This window comes from Chenopodium quinoa, unplaced genomic scaffold, assembly GCF_001683475.1.
Source record: "Chenopodium quinoa cultivar QQ74 unplaced genomic scaffold, ASM168347v1, whole genome shotgun sequence".
Classification (NCBI taxonomy): domain Eukaryota; kingdom Viridiplantae; phylum Streptophyta; class Magnoliopsida; order Caryophyllales; family Amaranthaceae; genus Chenopodium; species Chenopodium quinoa.
Window position 1 is genome coordinate 2,276,085 of NW_018745080.1, and position 21,274 is coordinate 2,297,358.

Below are 21,274 nucleotides of genomic sequence, written 5' to 3' on the forward strand. Positions count from 1 at the left end.
ACGTTAGCATGTGGACTACAATCTTTACTTTTATTTGCATGCAATTAATTTGTCTGCATGGTGGGTCCACTTTATTTATTCATTTTTTTTTTCGTTAGGGATTCCCTTCATTACTTATTGTTTAGATCTGAATTTTAGAATATTGATGTTTTTGGTACCTCCTTTTTTTGTCATTTTATTCATGTTTGCTTTGTTTTTTATTTATATAGATCTCTAATTTCGTGACAGTTTCACTAAGCTGTAAACATGCACTTTAGGTTCTTAGAATAATGATTTAGGGGCATAACGGTATTGGAAATTATAATTGGTGTTAGTCATATTTTAGTTAGAACAAATTGTGATAATTAAATAATTAGGTGATTTAAAATTCTTGTTTTTATATGATGATCGACTAAGATTAATTTTAAAAAGTAATTGGGTATTGAAGGTAGGAAAGTTATGTGGTATAACGTTAGACATTAACACGAATCTAATAAGATCTCATATAATTATATTACTTCTTATAAATTAGTGTTGATTTATGGTCAAAGTTTCTTTATTCCTAATACAAAAAAAAAAGTGATCTTCCTTTCATATTATCTTCATTTTTTCCGTACAATAATTAACAATAATTTTTTTTTAATTTTTTTTACGTTTAACGTTTAACAAACCATACATTCCAATGTTGCACGGGCTAAAATGTTAGTTTATTTATACTCCCTCCTTTTTTAAAAAAAATGCATCAATTTGACTATTGCACTATTCACATGTCATGTTGACTTAATTATTTTGCTATTACAAAATAAATAAATGTTATTAACTGATTATATTATACATCATTAGATTCATCACAATGTCGCATATAAGGGGTAAAACACAAACAAAGAAACTCAAACCCCTATCATAGGGGTGAAAGGAGGATCTCCAAGTCTCCAACCACTAAACCAACTTTAATTTTCGAAAAATAAACAATTGTTACATACTCATCTTACATTTATGAAGTAGAAACGAGAGGGTATATACAAAAAGTCAAATGTCAATATCAAAATGTAATTTCGTTCCTTTTCACCTGACACTCAAAATCACGCAGCAAAATAAACCTTCAACCTTCTAATTTTATTTTTCAATTTTCTGTTTTACCAAAAATAATGAACCAATAATATTGTAAATAATAAAATTTAGAAAAAGACCATCACATGACAGAGAAAGCGACGCAAAGAAGACTGTTGTTTGCGACAGAAAAAGAAAAGAAAAAGAAAGAACAAACTCACACTCAACACTGTTAAGTGTTGGTTAACAGAAAATAAAATAAAATAAAATAAAATTATTTTACCTCTTTCTCTCTCTTCCTCCATTAACGAACCTCCATTTTTCTCAATTGTACAGTAATATTTTCAACATTTCCTACGTTTTTTTGTTTTTTTTTTTTTTTTTTTTTTTTATAATTATACTACAGATTCATTATTTTCATAATTCGTTAGTTTTATCCTATTTTCTTAACCTAGATTATTTGATATTTATCTGATCCGATCTTTACACGTTACTATTTGTGCAATTCGAAGTTTGTTTTTCCGAATTAATTTCGCCATTTTTCGGGAATTTTTGTTGAAGATCGGACTATACTTGGCACAATTTTTGGTGGAGGTAATTTTTTAATTTTATTTTTATTGTTTGTGTTTGATTAATCTTTGTAATTTAGTGTTGCGAGTTGTAAATTCTACTGAATGAGTTTTTTTTTTTTTTTTTTTTTTTCTTTCTAATTTTAAGCATTGAAGATGTGGAATTGGTACAAATGGGATCACTTAGGTTTTGAATTTTAGTAGGTGGGTTGTTTGAGACTGTGAATTGAAGTGAAAATTATCTTTTTTTGGGTAATTTATTAGTAATTTGGGGATTTTGAATTGCCAATTTAGCAATACTATTGATTTTGATTTGTTTTTGGAATGAGCAGGTGGCCAAGTAAATTTCCATAGCTGGCGTTGTTGATGCAAATGCCAAATCTCCCATCCCCTGAACCAGGAGAGCTTGTATCGACTTCGCGGCTGAGGTTGATTTTTTTACTCTACTGGACATTTTTTTAGCATTGTTCTTTATGATACTCCCTGCTTACAGATTAATAGTTTCGTTGATTGTGAAATTTGAACTAGTAATGTGACAACTGAATCTGGCTGGTGAGAGCATGTGCTAATTAAGAAAGAATAAGGGGGAAGTAGGTTCTTGAGAGAAAATTATAATTTCCATGTATAATGTGTTATGTTTCTATGTTAGTTTGGTAATTTATTCCATGCCATGTCTGAAATTTGGGTACCTTGCATACCCTTAGAAAAATAGGTGGAAGATCCTATGAACCTTAGAATGGATGATTAGAGGTCTTTGAAATTTCTTCGTTGTTGTTGGCGTTAATTCTCTTTCATTGACAACTGCTGATTTTTGACAAGGTGATTGCATAACTGATTTCTCAGGGAACCAAATGGAGCAGCACAAATGGATGAAGAAGAAAGTACAATGGCTACAGTTGCTCGACTTGTTGAGCAGCTGCATGCCAACATTTCTTCACCTCATGAGAAGGAACTTATTACAGCACGATTGCTTGGTATTGTTAAAAGGAAGAGGGAGGCAAGGACAATTATTGGCTCCCATGGACAAGCAATGCCATTATTTATATCTATTCTCAGGGCTGGCACTCCTGGAGCTAAGGTGAATATTGCTGCAACTCTTAGTGTTCTTTGCAGAGATGAAGACTTAAGGTTAAAGGTGCTCTTAGGCGGGTGTATACCTCCGTTGCTTTTGCTTTTAAAGTCAGATTCAGTTGAGGCTAGGAAGGCAGCCGCTGAAGCAATATATGAAGTATCAGCTGGTGGATTGGCTGATCATGTGGGTGTGAAAATATTTGTCACTGAGGGTGTTGTCCCAACTTTATGGGAGCAGCTAAATCCAAAGAATAAGCAGGATAAGGTAGTAGAAGGCTTTGTGACGGGAGCCTTGAGAAATCTTTGTGGTGACAGGGATGGCTACTGGAGAGCTGCACTTGCAGGTGGAGGTGTGGATATCATTGTGGGCCTTCTTTCTTCTGACAATGCAGCCTCTCAATCCAATGCTGCTTCTCTTTTGGCCCGTCTGATGTTAGCATTTAGTGATAGTATACCCAAGGTAATAGAGTCTGGAGCTTTTAAAGCTCTGCTCCAACTCGTTGGTCAGGGAAATGAGGCCTCTGTTCGTGCAAGCGCTGCTGATGCATTGCAGGCTCTTTCTTTAGAGTCAGATGAAGCTAAGAGAGCTGTTGTTGATGCTGGTGGTGTTCCTATTCTTATTGGTGCAATAGTTGCACCTTCTAAAGAAGGTATGCAAGGGGAGTTTGGTCAGGCTCTTCAAGGGCATGCCACTGTGGCTCTGGCTAATATATGTGGTGGAATGTCTGAATTGATCAAATATCTTGGAGAGCTTGCCCAGTCACCTCGGTTAGCTGCTCCAGTTGCTGACATAATTGGAGCACTGGCCTACTCTTTGATGGTCTTTGAACAAAAATCAGCCAGGGAAGAAGAACCCTTTAATGTGAAGCTGGTAGAAGACATTCTGGTCACATTGCTTAAGCCTCGGGACAATAAGCTAGTCCAGGATCGTTTACTTGAAGCTATGTCTAGTCTCTATGGGAACATTTATCTTTCAAAATGGCTTTCTTATGCAGAGGCTAAGAAGATACTAACTGGCTTGATAACAATGGCTGCTCTTGAAGTGCAGGAACACCTGATTGGTTCTCTGACTAGCTTGTGCGCAGATGGAGTAGACATCTGGAACGCCATAAAAAAGAGGGAAGGAATTCAGTTGCTGATGTCATTGTTGGGGTTAGCCAGTGAGCAACATCAGGAGCATGCTGCTCAGCTGCTGGTAATTTTAACTGATGAAGTTGATGATAGTAAGTGGGCTATAACTGCAGCGGGAGGTATCCCCCCGCTAGTGCAACTTTTAGAAGTAGGATCTCCAAAGGCAAAGGAGGATGCAGCTCATGTTTTGTGGAATTTGTGCTGTCACAGTGAAGATATTCGTGCATGTGTTGAAAGTGCTGGAGCTGTCCCAGCTTTCCTATGGCTACTGAGGAGTGGTGGACAAAAAGGGCAAGAAGCATCTGCCAAAGCACTAATGAAACTTGTCCGGACAGCTGATTCTGCAACCATCAATCAACTGCTTGCTATGCTTCTGGGTGAATCTCCAAGCTTTAAAGGCCACATAATCAGGGTTCTGGGTCATGTGCTCACTATTGCATCACACAAAGAGCTTGTGCAAAGGGGAAATCTTGCTAACAAAGCACTGAAGTCTCTTGTCCAAGTGCTTAATTCTTCAAATGAAGAGAACCAAGAGGGTGCAGCTTCTGTTCTTGCTGATCTCTTTAGTTCTAGACCTGAGATTTGTGAAAGTCTCGCAACTGATGAGATTATTCAACCTTGCATGAAGCTTTTGACTAGCAAGATACTACTTGTGGCTACCCAGTCAGCTCGAGCCTTAGGTGCATTGGCGCGGCCTACCAGAACAAATAGTTCAAACAAGATATCTTGCATATCTGAGGGAGAAGTCAAGCCTCTAATTAAGCTGGCCAAAACTTCCTTAATTAATGCTGCTGAGGCTGCTGTTGCTGCACTTGCCAATCTTCTTTCGGATACTCGGATTGCATCCGTAGCACTAGCCGAAGATGTCGTATCAGCTCTGACGAGAGTATTGGGAGAAGGTACTGCAGAAGGCAAAAAAAATGCAGCATGTGCCATATACCAATTACTGAAGCACTTTCCAGTTGGGGCTGTGCTAAAAGGGAATTCTCAATGTCGTCTCACTGTGCTTGCTCTTGTTGAATCATTGAATACGATGGATCTGGAGGAGATTGGTGCTGCGGATGCCTTAGAAGTCCTTTCACTTTTGGCTAGAACAAAACAGAGGGCTAATTTTACGTACCAACTCTGGTCTACCCTTGCTGAAATCCCTTCAAGCTTAGAACCTCTCATTCATTGCTTAGCTGAAGGGCCTCCTGCAATACAAGACAAGGTGATTGTAATTCTTTCTAGGCTATGTGGAGATCAACCAGTGGTGCTAGCCGACATGTTGATTGCTAAATCAAAAGCTATTACTTCTCTAGCAACAAGAACAATGAGTCCATCTTGCTTAGAGGTCAAAGTTGGAGGGACTGCATTGCTTACTTGTGTTGCAAAAGAGCACAAAAAGAAGTCAATGGATTCACTTGATTCTTCAGGATATCTAAGACCCTTGATATGCTCTTTAGTTCACATGATAAGGCAAAATTCTGGCTGCTGTTCGTTGGAAATTGAAATAAGAACTCCAAGAGCCTTGAGACAGAGAACATCTTTTCGAGAAGAGGATGAGTGTGAGGTTCCTGATCCAGCCTCTGTATTAGGAGGTACAGCCGCCTTGTGGTTGCTTTCCATAATGTCCTCATTTAATGAGAAAAATAAACATGTTGTTATGGAAGCTGGAGGAGTAGAAGTCCTTTCAGAGAAACTCACAAGCTACACTTCCAATCCGCAGGTATGACTTGACTTTGGGGGGGGGGGGGTGTTTGCTTTATATATATAAGACAGTTTACTATTAGTAGTTGAACCTAATTATTATGCATATTGAGAGTGCCACCGAGATGGTCACGCTATATTCCTAATACTTCCTCCGTTATTTTTTTATTGCACCATGAGGGATTTCACGCTTGCCAATGCATTACTTTAGCTGTTAATATCTTCAATTATACTTTTATAAAAATTATAAAAAATTGTTATTTGAAAAGTAGATTTCGAGATGAATCTAACTGGATCCCACATGACTATGTTTTTCGTAATGGATAAATCACAAATGATGGTCAAAGAAGATTAAGTGAATAGTGTAAAAGTCCTTATGGTGCAATAAAAGAAAAACAGAGGAAGTATAAGTTTTTGTTGCTTCAGGGTAATAACAACTGTTTTATCTAACGAATAGTAATCACAAGTTGTTAATGAATTTAAATACTGGACTGGGTGTTAATTTTTCTTTTTATTTTTTTATTTTTTTTACAGTAAATCAACTGGAGTTCAATGCTATATAAAGATAGACTTGTGAATATTGTATTTATCTTGGTCAATTGTTGTTTATAAAGGTTTAGTTTTCAACCAACTCTGTGTAGATACTTGTAAGGAGCTTAGCTGATGGTATCATGTCCACAAAGAATGAGATATGTAATGCATTCTTGCTCATTATAGTTTTTAGGGCATGATTGTTTAGACTGTTGGTCTTGATTTATAAGTATTATAACTCTATATGCACAAGTTAATTAAAAATTATGCTGCACATGTTTGCCGAGTCCACCTGTTTGATTTTATGCAAAGATTTAGATTCCTCAGAATTCATGCTGCTGGCTTGTTATTGCTGTCATTTGTTATAATAGTTTGATTCTCATTTCTGCAGTTGCACATTAAAGATAAAGTGGTATATCAGTATTCATATAGACATCCTAACCTATCTTCTCATGTCAAATAATTGAAGAACTTCTGTTTGCATTCAAATTGGTTTTTTTTTTTTTTTAAGATGCTAGATCTACTTTAAAATTGTCACAATCTCTTGATATATGTCTGATGACAATGATATTCATATTTAGCTACTTCTTTTACATTGGCAGGCTGAGTTTGAAGATGCCGAGGGTGTATGGATTAGTGCTCTGCTTCTCTCTGTATTATTCCAAGATGCTAGTGTTGCTTGTGACCCTGCAGTTGTCCGTGTAATACCTTTGCTTGCACTGATGCTGAAATCTGATGAAATGATTGACAGATTCTTCGCCACTCAGGCAATGGCTAGCCTTGTCAACCATGGAAATAAGGGGATAATGACAACAGTTGCAAACTCAGGTGCAGTTGCTGGCCTAATAACCCTCATTGGTTACGTGGACACAGATATGCCAAACCTTATTGCCTTAACTGAGGAGTTTTCTTTGGTAAGGAATCCTGAGAAAGTTGTGCTGGAGCACCTCTTTGAGATAGAAGATGTGAAAATGGGTTCTACTGCACGTAAAGCTATACCATTACTGGTTGATCTTCTGAGACCAATGCCAGATAGACCCAGCGCACCTCCTGTTTCTGTCCACTTATTGACCCTTGTTGCTGACGGTAGTGATACAAATAAACTTATCGTGGCAGAAGCAGGAGCTTTGGAAGCTCTGCCAAAGTATTTGTCATTGGGCCCTCAGGACATCACCGAGGCTTCTATTTCTGAGTTGTTGAGGATATTATTCACCAACTCTGAGCTATTAAAGCATGAAGCTTCTATAAATTCACTCAGTCAGCTAATAGCCGTACTTCGTTTGGGGTCAAGAGTTGCTAGGCTCAGTGCTGCAAGGGCTCTGCATGAACTTTTTAATGCTGAAAACATCAGAGATTCTGAATCAGTCAACCAGGCCATTCAGCCTCTGGTTGACATGCTTGATGCTACATCCCATTCTGAACAAGAGGCTGGTCTTCTTGGACTTCTCAAGTTGACTACAGGAGACACTTTGAAGGCTAATTTGTTGATAGATATTGAAGGCAATCCACTGGAAAGTCTCTGCAGGATTCTGTCCTCTTCTGCGTCATTGGATCTAAAAAAGAAAGCTGCAGACCTGTGTTTTGTTTTGTTCAGCAGTCCAAAAATAAGATTGACGCCAATTGCCACTGATTGTATACAGCCTCTTATATCACTTATGAGATCTGATACTGATTCAGCTGTGGAATCTGGTGTCTGTGCTTTTGACAAATTGTTAGATGATGACCAACAGGTGGATAATGCATCAGCATATGATGTTGTGGATCTACTTGTTTCTTTGGTTTCTGAGTCTAATTATCGGCTTACTGAGGCCAGCATATGTGCTCTGATTAAGCTGGGGAAGGACCGAACTCCTCGCAAGCAGGATATGGTCAATGGTGGAATTGTTGATAATTGTCTGAAAATTCTCCCTGCTGCTCCTAGCTCTCTTTGCTCAACAATTTCTGAGCTGTTTCGCATCTTGACTAACAGTGGCGCAATTGCTAGAAGTTCAACAGCTCCCAGAATAGTGGAACCACTTTTTAGTGTTCTGCAACGTCCTGATTTCAGTATGTGGGGACAACACAGTGCTCTGCAAGCACTCGTGAATGTCCTGGAGAAACCACAGAGCTTAACAATCTTAGAACTCACTTCTAGCCAAGTTATTGAACCATTAATATCGTTTTTAGAATCACCGTCTCAAGCAATTCAGCAATTAAGCTCTGAATTATTATGTCACCTTCTTGCCCAAGAGCATTTCCAGCAAGATATAACAACTAAAGGTGCAATTATTCCTCTTGTACAGATTGCAGGAATAGCAAATTTGAACTTACAACAAACAGCTGTCAAGGCACTGGAAAAAATTTCTCTGATTTGGCCAAAAGATATTGCAGATGCTGGAGGTTTATTTGAGCTCTCCAAAGTCATTATTCAGGATGATCCTCAGCCACCTCACTCTTTATGGGAATCAGCAGCACTGATCCTCTCTAATGTTTTAAATGTGAACGTAGAATATTACTTTGAGGTGCCGCTGGTGGTTCTAGTGAAGTTGTTGCACTCATCGCAGGAAAGCATTGTCAGTGTGGCTCTTAGTGCTCTCATTATACAGGAAAGAAATGATGTTCGCACTGCTGAATTAATGGCTGAAGCTCGAGCTACAGATGCTCTCCTAGACCTGCTAAGATCACATCAGTGTGAGGAAGCAGCTGGAAAATTACTGGAAGCCTTATTTAATAATGTGAGAGTTAGAGAGATGAAGGTTACTAAATATGCAATTGCACCTTTATCACAGTATCACCTTGATCCTCAAACCAGATCGCAACCTGGCAGATTGCTTGCAGCTTTAGCTCTCGGTGACCTCTCACAGCATGAAGGGCTTGCTAGAGCAAGTGATTCTGTTTCTGCTTGTCGTGCTCTTATAAGTTTGTTGGAAGACCAACCAACAGAGGAAATGAAAATGGTCGCAATTTGTGCATTGCAGAATTTTGTCATGAACAGTAGGACAAATAGACGTGCTGTTGCAGAAGCAGGTGGCATACTTGTTGTTCAGGAGCAGCTATTATCCGCTAACTCAGATGTTGCCATCCAGGCAGCTTTGTTGATTAGGTTTCTATTCTCAAATCACACACTTCAGGAATACGTATCAAATGAGCTCATAAGATCTCTCACAGGTAAGTTCCAATTTAACTATCCATAATTGTATGTGTATACGCTTGTCAGAATCAATCAGTATCTCTTATTTAACATTTAGGTGGAGTTCCAACTAATTGTATTTACTCGTTCAATACCAATTACTAGAGATTAGTTGTGGTTAGTTGTTAGCTGATTTTATGAGCTGATTTGACTAGTTGTATTATTAAATTATTGTTAGCTGATAGCTACTTTATTGCGTAACATGGCCAACAAGGATATACAGAAATTTTATTTTTAGTTTGAGCAACCTTGATAAAGGGTAGTAAATTTGATCAACATATGGATAAAAATGCCATTTCCTCTCAAGTACCAAAACCTCTCTCACCAAAAAGCTTCTATTACTAGCTTTTTCAAAATTAGCTTTTTGGACTCAAAACTCTTATCAATCCTCTCTCGACCAAACACTCACATTAGAGGTAACCTCTCTTTTGCCTTAAACCTCTCTTTTTGCCCCAAACCTCTTCTAACTACAATTTGTCTTAAGAGTATTAAAAATTCCCTACAATTTGTCTGAAGAATATTCTTGAAAGACATCATTGGTACAAAAATGGGAAACCTGTTGTGAACCTAAGAACTTTTTTGCTTCAGTTAGACACAAGATGTAGTGCCTGATTCTTAAATATTGTAATTTTACCCTCATGGCTCCATCCAAACACTATATAGTCATGCACTTAAGCTCGTAAGTTATTTGCCCCTATTCTTCCCTAATTTCGCAAACTTTTATCCTAAGAAATACTTCAATTTTTCTGAAATCCTTTATTTGAGATATCACTGTAATTTGATTTTTCTATCCCAATGAAGTATACTTTTTCTTTTCTTTTTTTTTTAAAAAAATTCTTTTATAGCTTATGCCAGGTATTCTGAGCTATGTAAAAAGAGGTGTTCATTTCTGTAGTTGCTTTTAAAGAAGTAAGAAACTTGTTTCATGCTCAAGGCTAACTGCAGTACCATTTTTCATTCTAAAATTTTGATCAGTTGATGCAAGATTCTGTTCCCCTTTTCTTTTCATGATGTGTGGATAATGGTTCTGCTTTTTATGAAGTATTTAAATTCTCTTTTTACTATTGGTGGCTTGCAGCTGCATTGGAGAGAGAATTGTGGTCTTCAGCAACCATCAATGAAGAGGTTTTAAAAACGATAAATAAAATATTCACCAACTTCCCTAAGCTTCACATATCTGAAGCTGCAACTTTGTGTATTCCCCATTTGGTAGCAGCATTAAAATCAGGAAATGAGGCTGCTCAAGAATCTGTGCTGGACACCCTATGCTTGCTTAAACATTCATGGTCAACCATGTCCATAGATACTGCTAAATCACAAGCTATTGTTGCAGCTGAAGCAATCCCGATCCTACAGATGTTGATGAAAACGTGCCCTCCAAGTTTCCATGAGAGAGCAGACAGCTTGTTGCATTGCTTACCAGGGTGTTTGACTGTCACAATAAACCGTGGTCACAACCTAAAGCAGGCTATGGGAACCACAAATGCTTTTTGTCAATTGATAATAGGCAACGGCCCTTCTCGGCAAACCAAGGTAAATATTTATAACTGTATGAGCCTTAACTAAAGAAGAGGAGACCTTTGAAATTTTTCTGATTTTGACCACCTCTTATACTTATCAAGTTTTTGTTATGATAGATCTTTGATGTTTTACTGCCATTTTGAAATATGGGGATTTCAGTATTTTTTGAACACTATGGTGATTTTCTTACTGTGTATGCGGATTGCGGATGTATCATAATACTACCTCATTTTTCACTACTTGCAATATCGAGATATATAAATATTACTGGAGATGAAGGAGAGTGGGAGGAAATAAGTCATTTGTGCCAGTGTGATTTAGAGGAAAAAGTGTATTTTAAGCTATCAAAGGTGGATTGATCCGTATTTCCCTTACAAAAGTTGAGAATTATGTGCTAAATTCACATATTAATAGTTTCCAACATAGGTAATGTTGCAAGTACTGTGAAATGTGAAATGTGAAATGTGAAAAGTGATGTGTTGCATGTAGAAATGAAATTTATACACTCTTCGTCTCTCCTAAAAAAAAAAAAAAAAAAAAAAAAAAAGGCATTAAAACCCCAAGTATAATCCAGTGGATTGTTTGTTTGTTTATCATAACTTTGGCCTCCAGAAGCACGAACTCATTTAAAATTTTACTCTACTGAGCTTCAAATAAATCAGGAAATCGTTTCCCTTTTCTTCTTGGCCCTGTGTCTTAGCAAGTTGTAGCTCTTTTGGTCAAGTATAATCTGTTCCTATCTAAAAAGGCCATTGCATATACTAACACATACCTGCATTCTCTACATCTTGCATAAATTTCATGGAACTGTTTTCTACTCTGAGTTTCCTTTAGATAGATAAGCACATTGTTATGAGATTGTAACTTGCTCATTGTGCTGGTTTTCAGGTCATGAATCATAGCATATCTCCCGAGTGGAAAGAAGCTTTTACATGGGCATTTGATGTGCCACCTAAAGGACAAAAACTTCACATCATATGTAAAAGCAAGAACACTTTTGGAAAGGTGACAAGCATTTACACTGACTGCTTTTATTACTAAACCCAAAAAAGTTATATTACCTAGATCTCTTCTTTGACCCAACAATGATAGACTGCTAGTGTTCAGTCACTGACTGCCACACTAGTTCTGACAGGCGAGGGGCTTCATTTATAGATCATTTAGATAAAATATTTATCTTTTGAACATGTATCTCTAGTTGTTAATAACTGTGGCCTAGAAGCCATAAATCTGCTCTAATTGTTACTTTCTGATGATATGGTTCCTCTTTGCAGGCAACTCTAGGTAGAGTCACTATTCAAATAGATAAGGTAGTGACAGAAGGAGTTTACAGCGGATTGTTCAACCTTAACCATGATAGCAATAAAGATGGATCCAGAAAACTCGAAATTGAGATTATGTGGTCCAACAGATTGTCCAATGATAGTCTGTAAACAAAAAATCATTAGAGAAGGAAGTTCTATGAAGCAAGTGAAGTTGCAGCAATGCTGCCGGTGAAGTTTTGGTGGTGTGCTGTCCCTGTAAATCAGAGTGTTCCTTGCATTTGTATGTACTCTCCTCTAGTCTCCTTTACAGCATACAGTTTTGTAGTGAAGATTTTGATGCCAATATAGAATGTATGATCTTCATCAAATGTTGAGGTGAGAATGATCCATACTTCCTGCAGTACGAGGAAATTTTATAATGTTTCAAGTTGGTTGTACAGCTGAATATAGGTGCTAGGAAATTCATTTCTGGATAAGTTGTCCAGAAATTATATTCTTGAAATCAGAAAGGAGAAAAAAAAATGTATCATTAGCCTTTAAAGTACTGGCAAATTGGCAATCTGATCTTGCGAAGTTAGAGGTGAGAATTGTCTTGTGTTTGTATCTTACCCCTTGGCAACTTGTTTATGTATAGAAATAGAATGACCATCGATTGGTTGTATTAATTATATGAAGTAAATAGTATCAGAAAGCTGGTCACTATTGCAATGTATCACTGTACACCTGGCCAATGAAGGTCATACTTGAATTGTTCAAATGAAAGTACCTGTCCTAATTCCTGTCCGTCTTTGCTTTGGAAAAAGTTCACTAATGTTTAGCGCTCATGTTTATTTCAGCAGAGTTAATGGCAAGGCACGTGTCGTCTCATGGCACCATCAAATTCTGATGGCTTCACTTGCCAAGTTGCCATGTGTTAGTGAATTTGGGCATATTATTGCAAATATGGGTTTGTTTAAGGTGTTGTCCTTGGACTCTCCCTGAGTTGTTTGTACAATAGGTACACTCGCAATCCCCTAAGGCTCAATTGAGCAACATTGTTCATTTCTGGGATTTGCAAGTGAGAAAGGGAAGAAAGATTAAAAAACCTAACATTACTCATTTCTACATTTTTAATATCATAATACTTCGTATTTTTTTATGTCCGTGCGCTACATTTAAGCTTCATTTTAATGCACTGATGACTTTCATTTTTTTAAAAAAAAAAAACAGCCGTATTTTAGTTTCCTGTGTGCATATTACTATTGAGGGAGGTATGGATTAAGAATTTAGGATAGCATAATTTCTACCTACCTTGCTCATCTGTAAAACAAACAAGAAATGCGTAAAGACTAAAGGGGTTTCATGCCAAAATCTCATTTCAAGCACCCTTTTTGTCCAGAGAAATACTTCGCACAGTACAAAAGATTAAGCGTTCGAGAAGTTGCCTGCACTGATCATAGAGATTTTCTAAAACTTTGCTGTTACATTTCTTGGCTAGTATTTCTTCAACTTACAAACTTGAAGCCACAACAATTTACTCAGGTGGACAACGAAATGGACAAAATACATTCTGACCCTTGAAGAGGTGCCTTTACATGTCCCTCTCAGCTCTCCTTTACATATTTGTTTTGGAGGGTGGAAGGTTAAGGTTCAAATTACATGTTACACATGGAATCTTGAACCAAATCTGGGGCCAAAATGAAACCAACTACAAAGCAGGTCAGATAGCTTTGACAAGCAAGTACAATGCACATACTTAGGCAGAAAAAGGCAAGCATCTCAATCACTTCGTAGGGAAAATCTACTTTGCAGCCGCAACCAATGCAGAACGAGCTTTTGTGAATGAGGCGATGAGAGATCCAAGCTGCAATTTATCGCTACATCCAAAACTTAGTCTATACCTGCAAGTAAAATGAAGTGTTATCCGTCAAAAAAAAAATGAAGTATTATCAACAAAGTTTCCACCAGATGGCTGTTATTCTCAAAAGATTGACTGCAGTACCAAAAACCAGAAATCAAGAAAGTGGGAGGAAAAAAATGCTTCCCTCTAGTGAACAAATGCTTAAAAACTGCATTAAGGTAAGGAGGCAAATCCATGAATTTGAACAGAACCATCAAACTACATCTGCACAACACCTATGTAAGAGAAACTCTTATTTTCCCAAAACACCACCCAAGTTCAATTAAGTTGTATTGCGAAGGGGGGGGGGGGGTTCAAGACTGCCTTCTCCCTTAAAAATTATAATCCTCAAATAATAAGCAATATAAATCTCAGGCCCTGGTGACAGCCCTTCTAGTATAAAACATTTTCTCCTGCTTTTTATGATACTTCAATTTTATATTCTTATCTGCTCGACTCTAATCTTATTTTGTTAGAATTGTCCCCTATCGGCCTCCACCAGTCAAATGTCCTTATATTTTAATTTTATTTTTGGATTTTGGATCATATTTGATAATCTCTTATCTTTGCTCAATCCTCTTTAAAAACTCCTCTTCTACAATTCTACTTAGCCCTAGTTGCTAAATTCTAGAAGTGCTGGTGTTCCTTATGTGAGGCACAACCCCTCCCCCCCCCCCCCAAGGCCACCGCCCCCATTATTCAGTCATTGCACAGTGTTTTTGTCAGAGTTCAACTAGGTTCAAAGATCCGAGTTCTTCAATTGCGGGAGTATTGACAATTCGCCAACATTCAACTTTTTCATGGCTTATCAATCCTCTTGCCGACTTTCATTACAGTCATCTTTGTTCTGGGTCACTAGTCAATGCTTACATGGGTGGTTAGCCTACTGTCCCTATCACAGCCACAAGAAAAAGTTCTGCTAGGCTTGGGTTTGGGGCTAGAATTCCATTGCTAAGGCAGGAGTAGAGGTCGGTAGACACTAATTTTCAGTGTCCTGTAGTAAAAGGTATGTATGACTTCAGAAATTTCATAAACCCCTCCAAGCACCTAATTAGTCAGTAAACTTGATCATTAAATTCCAATGCACTTAATGATCCTTAAGGATTTAAGGGCTACAAATCTACAATCACATAGATTTCATGCTTACAATATTTGACACAATCTTCAATAACCACTCAAATTCATGTGGGCATTACAATAAACCATTTTAAGAAAACACTAAAACAGACCAAACAAAATTAGTGTCAACTCAAAAATACCACAATACTCATAAGTTGTAACTATTATTGAAAAAAAGATGCAACAGCACATACTCTATATCAGCCATATCATTAATCAGCTGAACTCGAACATCTGCCGGCATTTTGATTCTAAAAACAAACCTGGTATCACCACCAATTCAACAAGTTAACTTAGAGCACATAAGAAGATGGGTGGATAGATTTTTAGAAAAAACACTTACATTGTTACTTCTCTTATGATGTCCACCAAAGCTAATCCTTTTCTGGTCTTAATTTCAGAAATTCCTAAGGACAGTTTAAGAATAACCAACAAACAGAAGTGCAGATAAAAAGATAATTAGTCTGGCTTAATAAACACGATAATACACAAGTAACTATAGGATACGGCTGAAGCTAGTAGCAAAAGTCTCATTGAGAAGCCAAAATGATATTTGTTCAATATCCTTCGGCAAAGGATTTCCAGTGCACAGGTAAACTGCTTCTTCTGTTATTTGCGGTGATGCCATGTGTGTTGACTGCAAGTATTGACAACAAAGATTTTTTTTTAAAAAAAGTCAACATAGTTGTAGTTTCAACTACCCACAGAACTTTATCTGGTGCCCATTAATGGCAAAATGAATACTACTAATCAGCAATTAATGAATAGAAATCTTTCACAAGACCACATTAAAAAAAATGAGGAATGACATTGGATAATGTCCCAAATTGATACCATCTTGCAGAGTACTGAATTTACGAAAAACAAAAGTAACACAAGCTGCCTAATAACTCACTAACTCATAATACATTAGAGCCTTGGAGGTAACATCTGTAATTACTGCCAAAAAAATCAAAAAAAAAAAAAATTCAAGAGCACTGTATTTCCAGTAACAAACTACAGTTAGACCACTGAAAGAAAATTCTATTTAGTCTAAAATAGTCTAATCATCAGAGGGGCGTGATAAGGGAAGTTATTAATTAGGCCACTTATCCTGCAATTTTAAAATTAGTTACGAAGAGGTTAACAGACCTGCAAAATGTTCAAAGCCTTTCGCATATCCCCAGTACTCAATCGCACAAGTGCAGCTAAGCCCGACTCCGTTACATCAAGCCTATTTAAGAACATAAATATCAAGTGAAATTGTAAGCTTTCTCACTGCACATATGTAACAGCCAAACAATAAAATCAGAATCAAAATAACCACCAAGCAAAAATATAATGTCATAAACCACAACACGATCATGAAAAGTTGTAAACAAAATCTTAATATTATAAGAATTGTAATGGCATCTCTTTTACCCATGGCATGACCTACTTACATACTTAGCATAACAGCAGAAGTTCTCCCAAGTACCACAGATTCACAAAATAGTGCAAACAATTTTATTACATTTTCACAGAAGGCTTGGCATTCGCACGTTATAAAGATGCCATACACTCACTTCAGGTTACTGTGAGAGAATCTACGAGGAAAACACTAATGTATGCCTAATTGCCTTTGAATGTTACAGACACTTGTGATCATAAAAAGAGAACAACATTGCACAAGATAATGACAATAAAATAGACCAGGGATCAGATTAGACCTAAACTTTAAAGAGCACTGTCAACCATATTTTCCTTTCCCAAACAAGAACACTCTGAACAGTCAAATAGCATAAAACATATAAAGAGCTGTAAAGACTCAAAACAGTCATAAACAATAAATGTAGACCGTTAAGGCTTAGTGAAAGCTTTGACAATCTTTTCACATGGTCATCTTTCTTCTATTGTTATTGTTCAATGGGATATGTGGCTTAGTATTATTACTCACCCTTCAGCCTCTATGACGTGTTTAAGCCGCTCATTGACATGAATAGAATCAAGAGGAGCAAACCGGAAGCGTGTGCATCTTGACTGGAGTGCAGAAATGACCTTGTTTACGTTGTTACAGATTAACGCAAATCTCGTGCTTTTTGTGTATTTCTCGATCACTAGATATAAAAAATGACACCAAATTAACATGGTTGCACAGGAAAGGGGCAAAATAAGGACGGCAAAGAAATAACTTAAACATACCTCGACGTAAAGCAAATTGTGCATCCTTTGTCATTGCATCGGCTTCGTCCAGTAAAACTAATTTCACATGTGCCTTTGAACTGCCAATATCAGAGCAATAGCAAATTAGCAAAGATCGTCAGTGAAATCATTTGATGTGCTGCCAACTCGACACTGAGGTCAATGACCAAATTTGCCAAAGCATATACCAAACAACACATGAACACAATTAAAATATCAAATCAATTTCTTTAGTTTAAAAAAATGAAAACATTTGCGATATTTGGTGTATATGATTTGAAATGGATCTGAGCATCTTGCATCTGTTTTATTTTCAGGATATGTTAATGCATTTGCCATGCTTCCAAATACAAATGAGGGAAACAATTATGTTATATTTGAGTAATATACTAAAGCAGAAACCACTGAAGCAGGTATCCAAAAATTCCCTTCTTAACTCATTTTAGACTTAATAAATGAGTTATGATTGCAGAAGGTGTTATAAAGGGTTTCTTTCAGCATTCATAAATTAAAATTTAATTCTCATTGCAGTCAGAAATTAATTAATGCCTTGAAAATTAGCCGATTGTGGCATGAGTATTACCCCGTTATTATCCACAAATCATTTCACTAAATGCCAGAAATGCCTATAAATGAGCAGTACAAATAGTGTCAATGCCATAACTTAATCAAGAGAAAGAGAGCCTGGAAAAAATAAATTAATATAAATAAAATAAAATAAAATAAAATAAAAACTGTGTATGACCACATTGCATTTGGTATCTCTATCTACTTATCACCAATAATGGCATGATTCATAGGCTGAAATTACAAAGAAGTGGGGACACTTAAGACCCTTACAAAACAGCACTTAAAGACTTACAGTCAGTTACATAATTCATCTATCAATTAGGCATAACTCACACCTAAAAAGTGAGAGAGAGAGATCTACATTGCCAGACTCTATACTATGACTTCAAATAACACAAAAAGGTTGAGTACAACATCTTTATGAGCCACCTCATCACTTATAATGCTACGTTACACGGACTTGGATGCTCATGTCTAGTACAGATAAATCTCCAAGTGTCGAAATTGGCTATTTTCAGAAATGAAGAGTCCGTGTACCACCGTGGACATGAAACGAGATCATCCTAAATTAGACCAAAAACATAACAAAGAAGCAACAGGTTAGCTGAAAACAGCCAAGCCCACCCGATAAACACAAAATCTACAGCTGTAGAACGCTCCACCTTACACTTAACTAGTAGTATAACACTGCTATATTTAAACCCCAAACAATGTGGTTTGTTGCCATGCTTCTATCCTCTAATTCCCCCTTCCGATTCAATAAACAATGTCAAAGAGGCTTCTCAGCAACATATCACTTAGAACTTACTTTCTAATTTTCACCTCACACAACCAAATTTCCATTGAACTTAATAAACAATCAAAACATCAACACAACATACACAAAAGAATATAAATAAATTCCACCAAAATAGATTTTTTTATGAAAAATAACAAAAATTACCCAAAGGAGAAACTTTGGGTGCTGGCAAAATCCTGAATTCGCTGACGAACAACATCAATACCGCGCTCATCGGAAGCATTAAGCTCAAGAATCATGTTATGGAACTGATTCCCATACAACTTCCTAGCAACCGCCAAAATTGTCGACGTTTTCCCTGTTCCTGGAGGCCCATAAAGTAGTAGATGCGGCAATTTATTCTCACTTGTCAACCTGTCAACTGCACCCAAAACACAATCAATCAGAGCAAATAGGGAAAAAAAAACCCTAATTTGCGACAAAATCGAACAAAACCAAACGAAAATTGGGAGAATTACTTGTATCGATAATGTCACGATGTGCCGCAACGTCGGCGAGAGACTGAGGTCGGTACTTTTCAACCCAAAGGCCGGATTTTCCGTCGCCGGGAACGACGACATTTTTGCCTTTGTTAGGTTTGATGATAGGTTTGGAAATGGTGTCGTTGTCGGGTTCGTCGACGTCCATGAGAGAGATTGTTTCCGCCATTGATGAATGTTTAAGATTTAGGGTTTTAGGTGAAGAAAAATTTGGGGAGTTTTTTTGGGGACGAAAGTAGTGAAGTTGAAGAGAGGGAGTGGTAAATTTGAGGGTATGGGCTGGTCGTTCCCAAATTGGCGCCAAACTAGATTTTTTATTTATACATCCTACCAATTTTAAAATAACTGCTCCTTAAAAAGTTTTGAATTAACTCACTATTTATTTTGACTAATGTTTGTCATTAATACATAAAAATAAATATAGTCTTGTAAAAAACTTGTTGGAATCGTCTTAACTATCTAGCTACCAAAATGCAATTACAATAGCATAATTAGGCTAGTTTGTCATAAATATCTTTTACTCTTTCCGTTTCGTAATAATCGCAAGGGGATTTTTTTGTGTGACTGGTCACACCGTGTGGCTGGAATTACTCGAGTTATTCAGTCAGGGGTTACTCGAGTTACTCCTAACCAAATAACCTCCCGAATAACCCCTGACCGAGTAACCCCTAGCCGAACCCCCTCAAATAACCCCTAATTGAGTTCCCCCTCGACTAGCCCCTGATCGAATTGGGCGAGTAACCCCTAATGGAAACCCTAAAGTACCCCTGGCCGAGTAACCCCTAATGGAAACCCTAAAGTACCCCTGGCCGAGTAACCCCTGACACATGGTGTGACTAGCCTCATATAAAAATTTGCCTTAATCGCAACACTAAATTAAAGTCTTAGAAAAGTATAAAGTGTGGTCCAAAAGAGGAGTTTGATAATATAAAATATAATTAGTGGAGATATACTTAACTTTTAGGTCATGTTCCTTTCACCTAATTTTATACTATAATATTTTCATTAAACTGAAATTATTTTAATTGATTTATCATTATTATTATTATTCTTCGTTAAAGTTATTGATTTCTACTTAATTGAAATTATTTTTACTTAATATATATTTTCTTAAGATGAAAAGAACATGGTCATAGTTTGAGAAAGAAATAATATAAAAAGTAGAGTGTTGTTAGGAGAGAAACATTATACTTATAAATAAGTCTTACACACTTTATTGTTTTATGTATGATTTTTTATCGCTAACTTGTGAGTAGCCCGAGCGTTGCCCAGATTGCTATTATTGTAGACGTACAATCGATAAATTTTTGTAAAGGCTTTTTAAAACTGAAATTGTCATAGTCAAACCAAAATTGAATTATTCTTTGAGTATTTTTTTAATTAGACCTTGTGGTTTGCACTTATATAATTTTTTTTTTACATATTAAATTATAGTTGGTAATTGGCTTAGATAGTTAAATAGTCATTTTTGTTAATAACGTCCTTGTCCTTATGTTTTTATATGGAGTCATTACACATTGAAATTGGAAGGGAAGCTTTTAACGACCTAAGCTATATACAATTTTTTTGTATATTTATATATAATAACATGACTATAATATTTACTAATGTATTAAAAACAAAATGTTACTCATCAAGAGTTAGATTAAGGGATCCCCATTGTAGACTCGAAGTACCATAGGGGAAATGGAACTTTGATCTTCAAGGTTGAAAAAGTTTTTCATTACTATTGTACATTTGTGCCAATATTTTGTCGATAACAGATGAATAAATACGTGTTTCAAATTTAGTTGAAATTTCTAATATATACCCGGATACAAGTTACACTTAACAAATTTTTTTGTTTACAAATAAAGAGTGTTAGATAAAGGCCATATGGTTAGAGATTTCCTTTGCTTACGTGATGAAAATACGAAGTACGAGTACATAATAGAGGAAGTATTTGGTATGCCATTAAAGAACGATTCTCTGATTTGCGAATCTCCAAAAGAAATTTCAAGATATAGAAATAAAAAAACAGGAGGGCTACAAGCACAAGACAGTAACTCCAAATATTGCTGTCACAATATTCATCTCCAGCAGATAAATGCACACACAACACGAGAGACCCCACCTTCTGACTTATGATCCAACCCACCCACCTAATATAATACGGGGTCAAATACTGTAATTAATCCAATTTTATCATTCAAGTACTACATACGTTGAAGATGTTAATACTGTATTTTTATGGGTTAGACTTTAATTTTTTTTTGATAATATATTCATTCATTTCACTTCAACCATCACAAAT

The 21,274-nt window shown here is 36.5% G+C and overlaps 2 protein-coding genes across 3 annotated transcripts; one reads left to right on the forward strand and one right to left on the reverse strand.

The window, feature by feature from the left end:
• Positions 1–1,086: 1,086 nt before the first annotated feature.
• LOC110709759 (protein CELLULOSE SYNTHASE INTERACTIVE 3-like) lies at positions 1,087–12,758 on the forward strand. Of its 2 annotated transcripts, XM_021887996.1 has the most exons (8): positions 1,087–1,623; positions 1,747–1,802; positions 1,931–2,026; positions 2,442–5,508; positions 6,623–9,167; positions 10,268–10,722; positions 11,599–11,715; positions 11,985–12,758. In XM_021887996.1, exons 3-8 carry the CDS (start codon positions 1,965–1,967, stop codon positions 12,141–12,143), a joined length of 6,405 nt encoding a protein of 2,134 aa, XP_021743688.1. In that variant the 5' UTR covers positions 1,087–1,623; positions 1,747–1,802; positions 1,931–1,964; the 3' UTR covers positions 12,144–12,758. The 2 variants fall into 2 exon arrangements, with proteins under 2 accessions (XP_021743688.1, XP_021743686.1); XM_021887994.1 differs by lacking the exon at positions 1,747–1,802 and having other exon boundaries at positions 1,088–1,623.
• A 628-nt stretch (positions 12,759–13,386) lies between these two features.
• Positions 13,387–19,334, reverse strand: LOC110709760 (replication factor C subunit 3-like). Its single transcript, XM_021887997.1, has 9 exons — positions 18,961–19,334; positions 18,647–18,863; positions 17,134–17,213; positions 16,889–17,048; positions 16,105–16,186; positions 15,481–15,610; positions 15,317–15,380; positions 15,168–15,236; positions 13,387–13,855 (listed from the first exon to the last, which is right to left on the reverse strand). Exons 1-9 carry the CDS (start codon positions 19,148–19,150, stop codon positions 13,756–13,758), a joined length of 1,092 nt encoding a protein of 363 aa, XP_021743689.1. The 5' UTR covers positions 19,151–19,334; the 3' UTR covers positions 13,387–13,755.
• Positions 19,335–21,274: the final 1,940 nt, after the last annotated feature.

Bases quoted from the DNA above. Each gene is read 5' to 3' on its own strand.
- LOC110709759 (XM_021887996.1), top strand. From the start codon at position 1,965: ATGCAAATGCCAAATCTCCCATCCCCTGAACCAGGAGAGCTTGTATCG. The intron at 9,168-10,267 runs GTAAGTTCCAAT...GGTGGCTTGCAG, and splicing joins GCTCATAAGATCTCTCACAG to CTGCATTGGAGAGAGAATTG. The intron at 10,723-11,598 runs GTAAATATTTAT...GCTGGTTTTCAG, and splicing joins GCCCTTCTCGGCAAACCAAG to GTCATGAATCATAGCATATC.
- LOC110709760 (XM_021887997.1), bottom strand. From the start codon at position 19,150: ATGGCGGAAACAATCTCTCTCATGGACGTCGACGAACCCGACAACGAC. The intron at 17,049-17,133 runs GTATGTTTAAGT...TTTTATATCTAG, and splicing joins ACAATTTGCTTTACGTCGAG to TGATCGAGAAATACACAAAA. The intron at 16,187-16,888 runs GTGAGTAATAAT...GTTCTTAAATAG, and splicing joins CACGTCATAGAGGCTGAAGG to GCTTGATGTAACGGAGTCGG.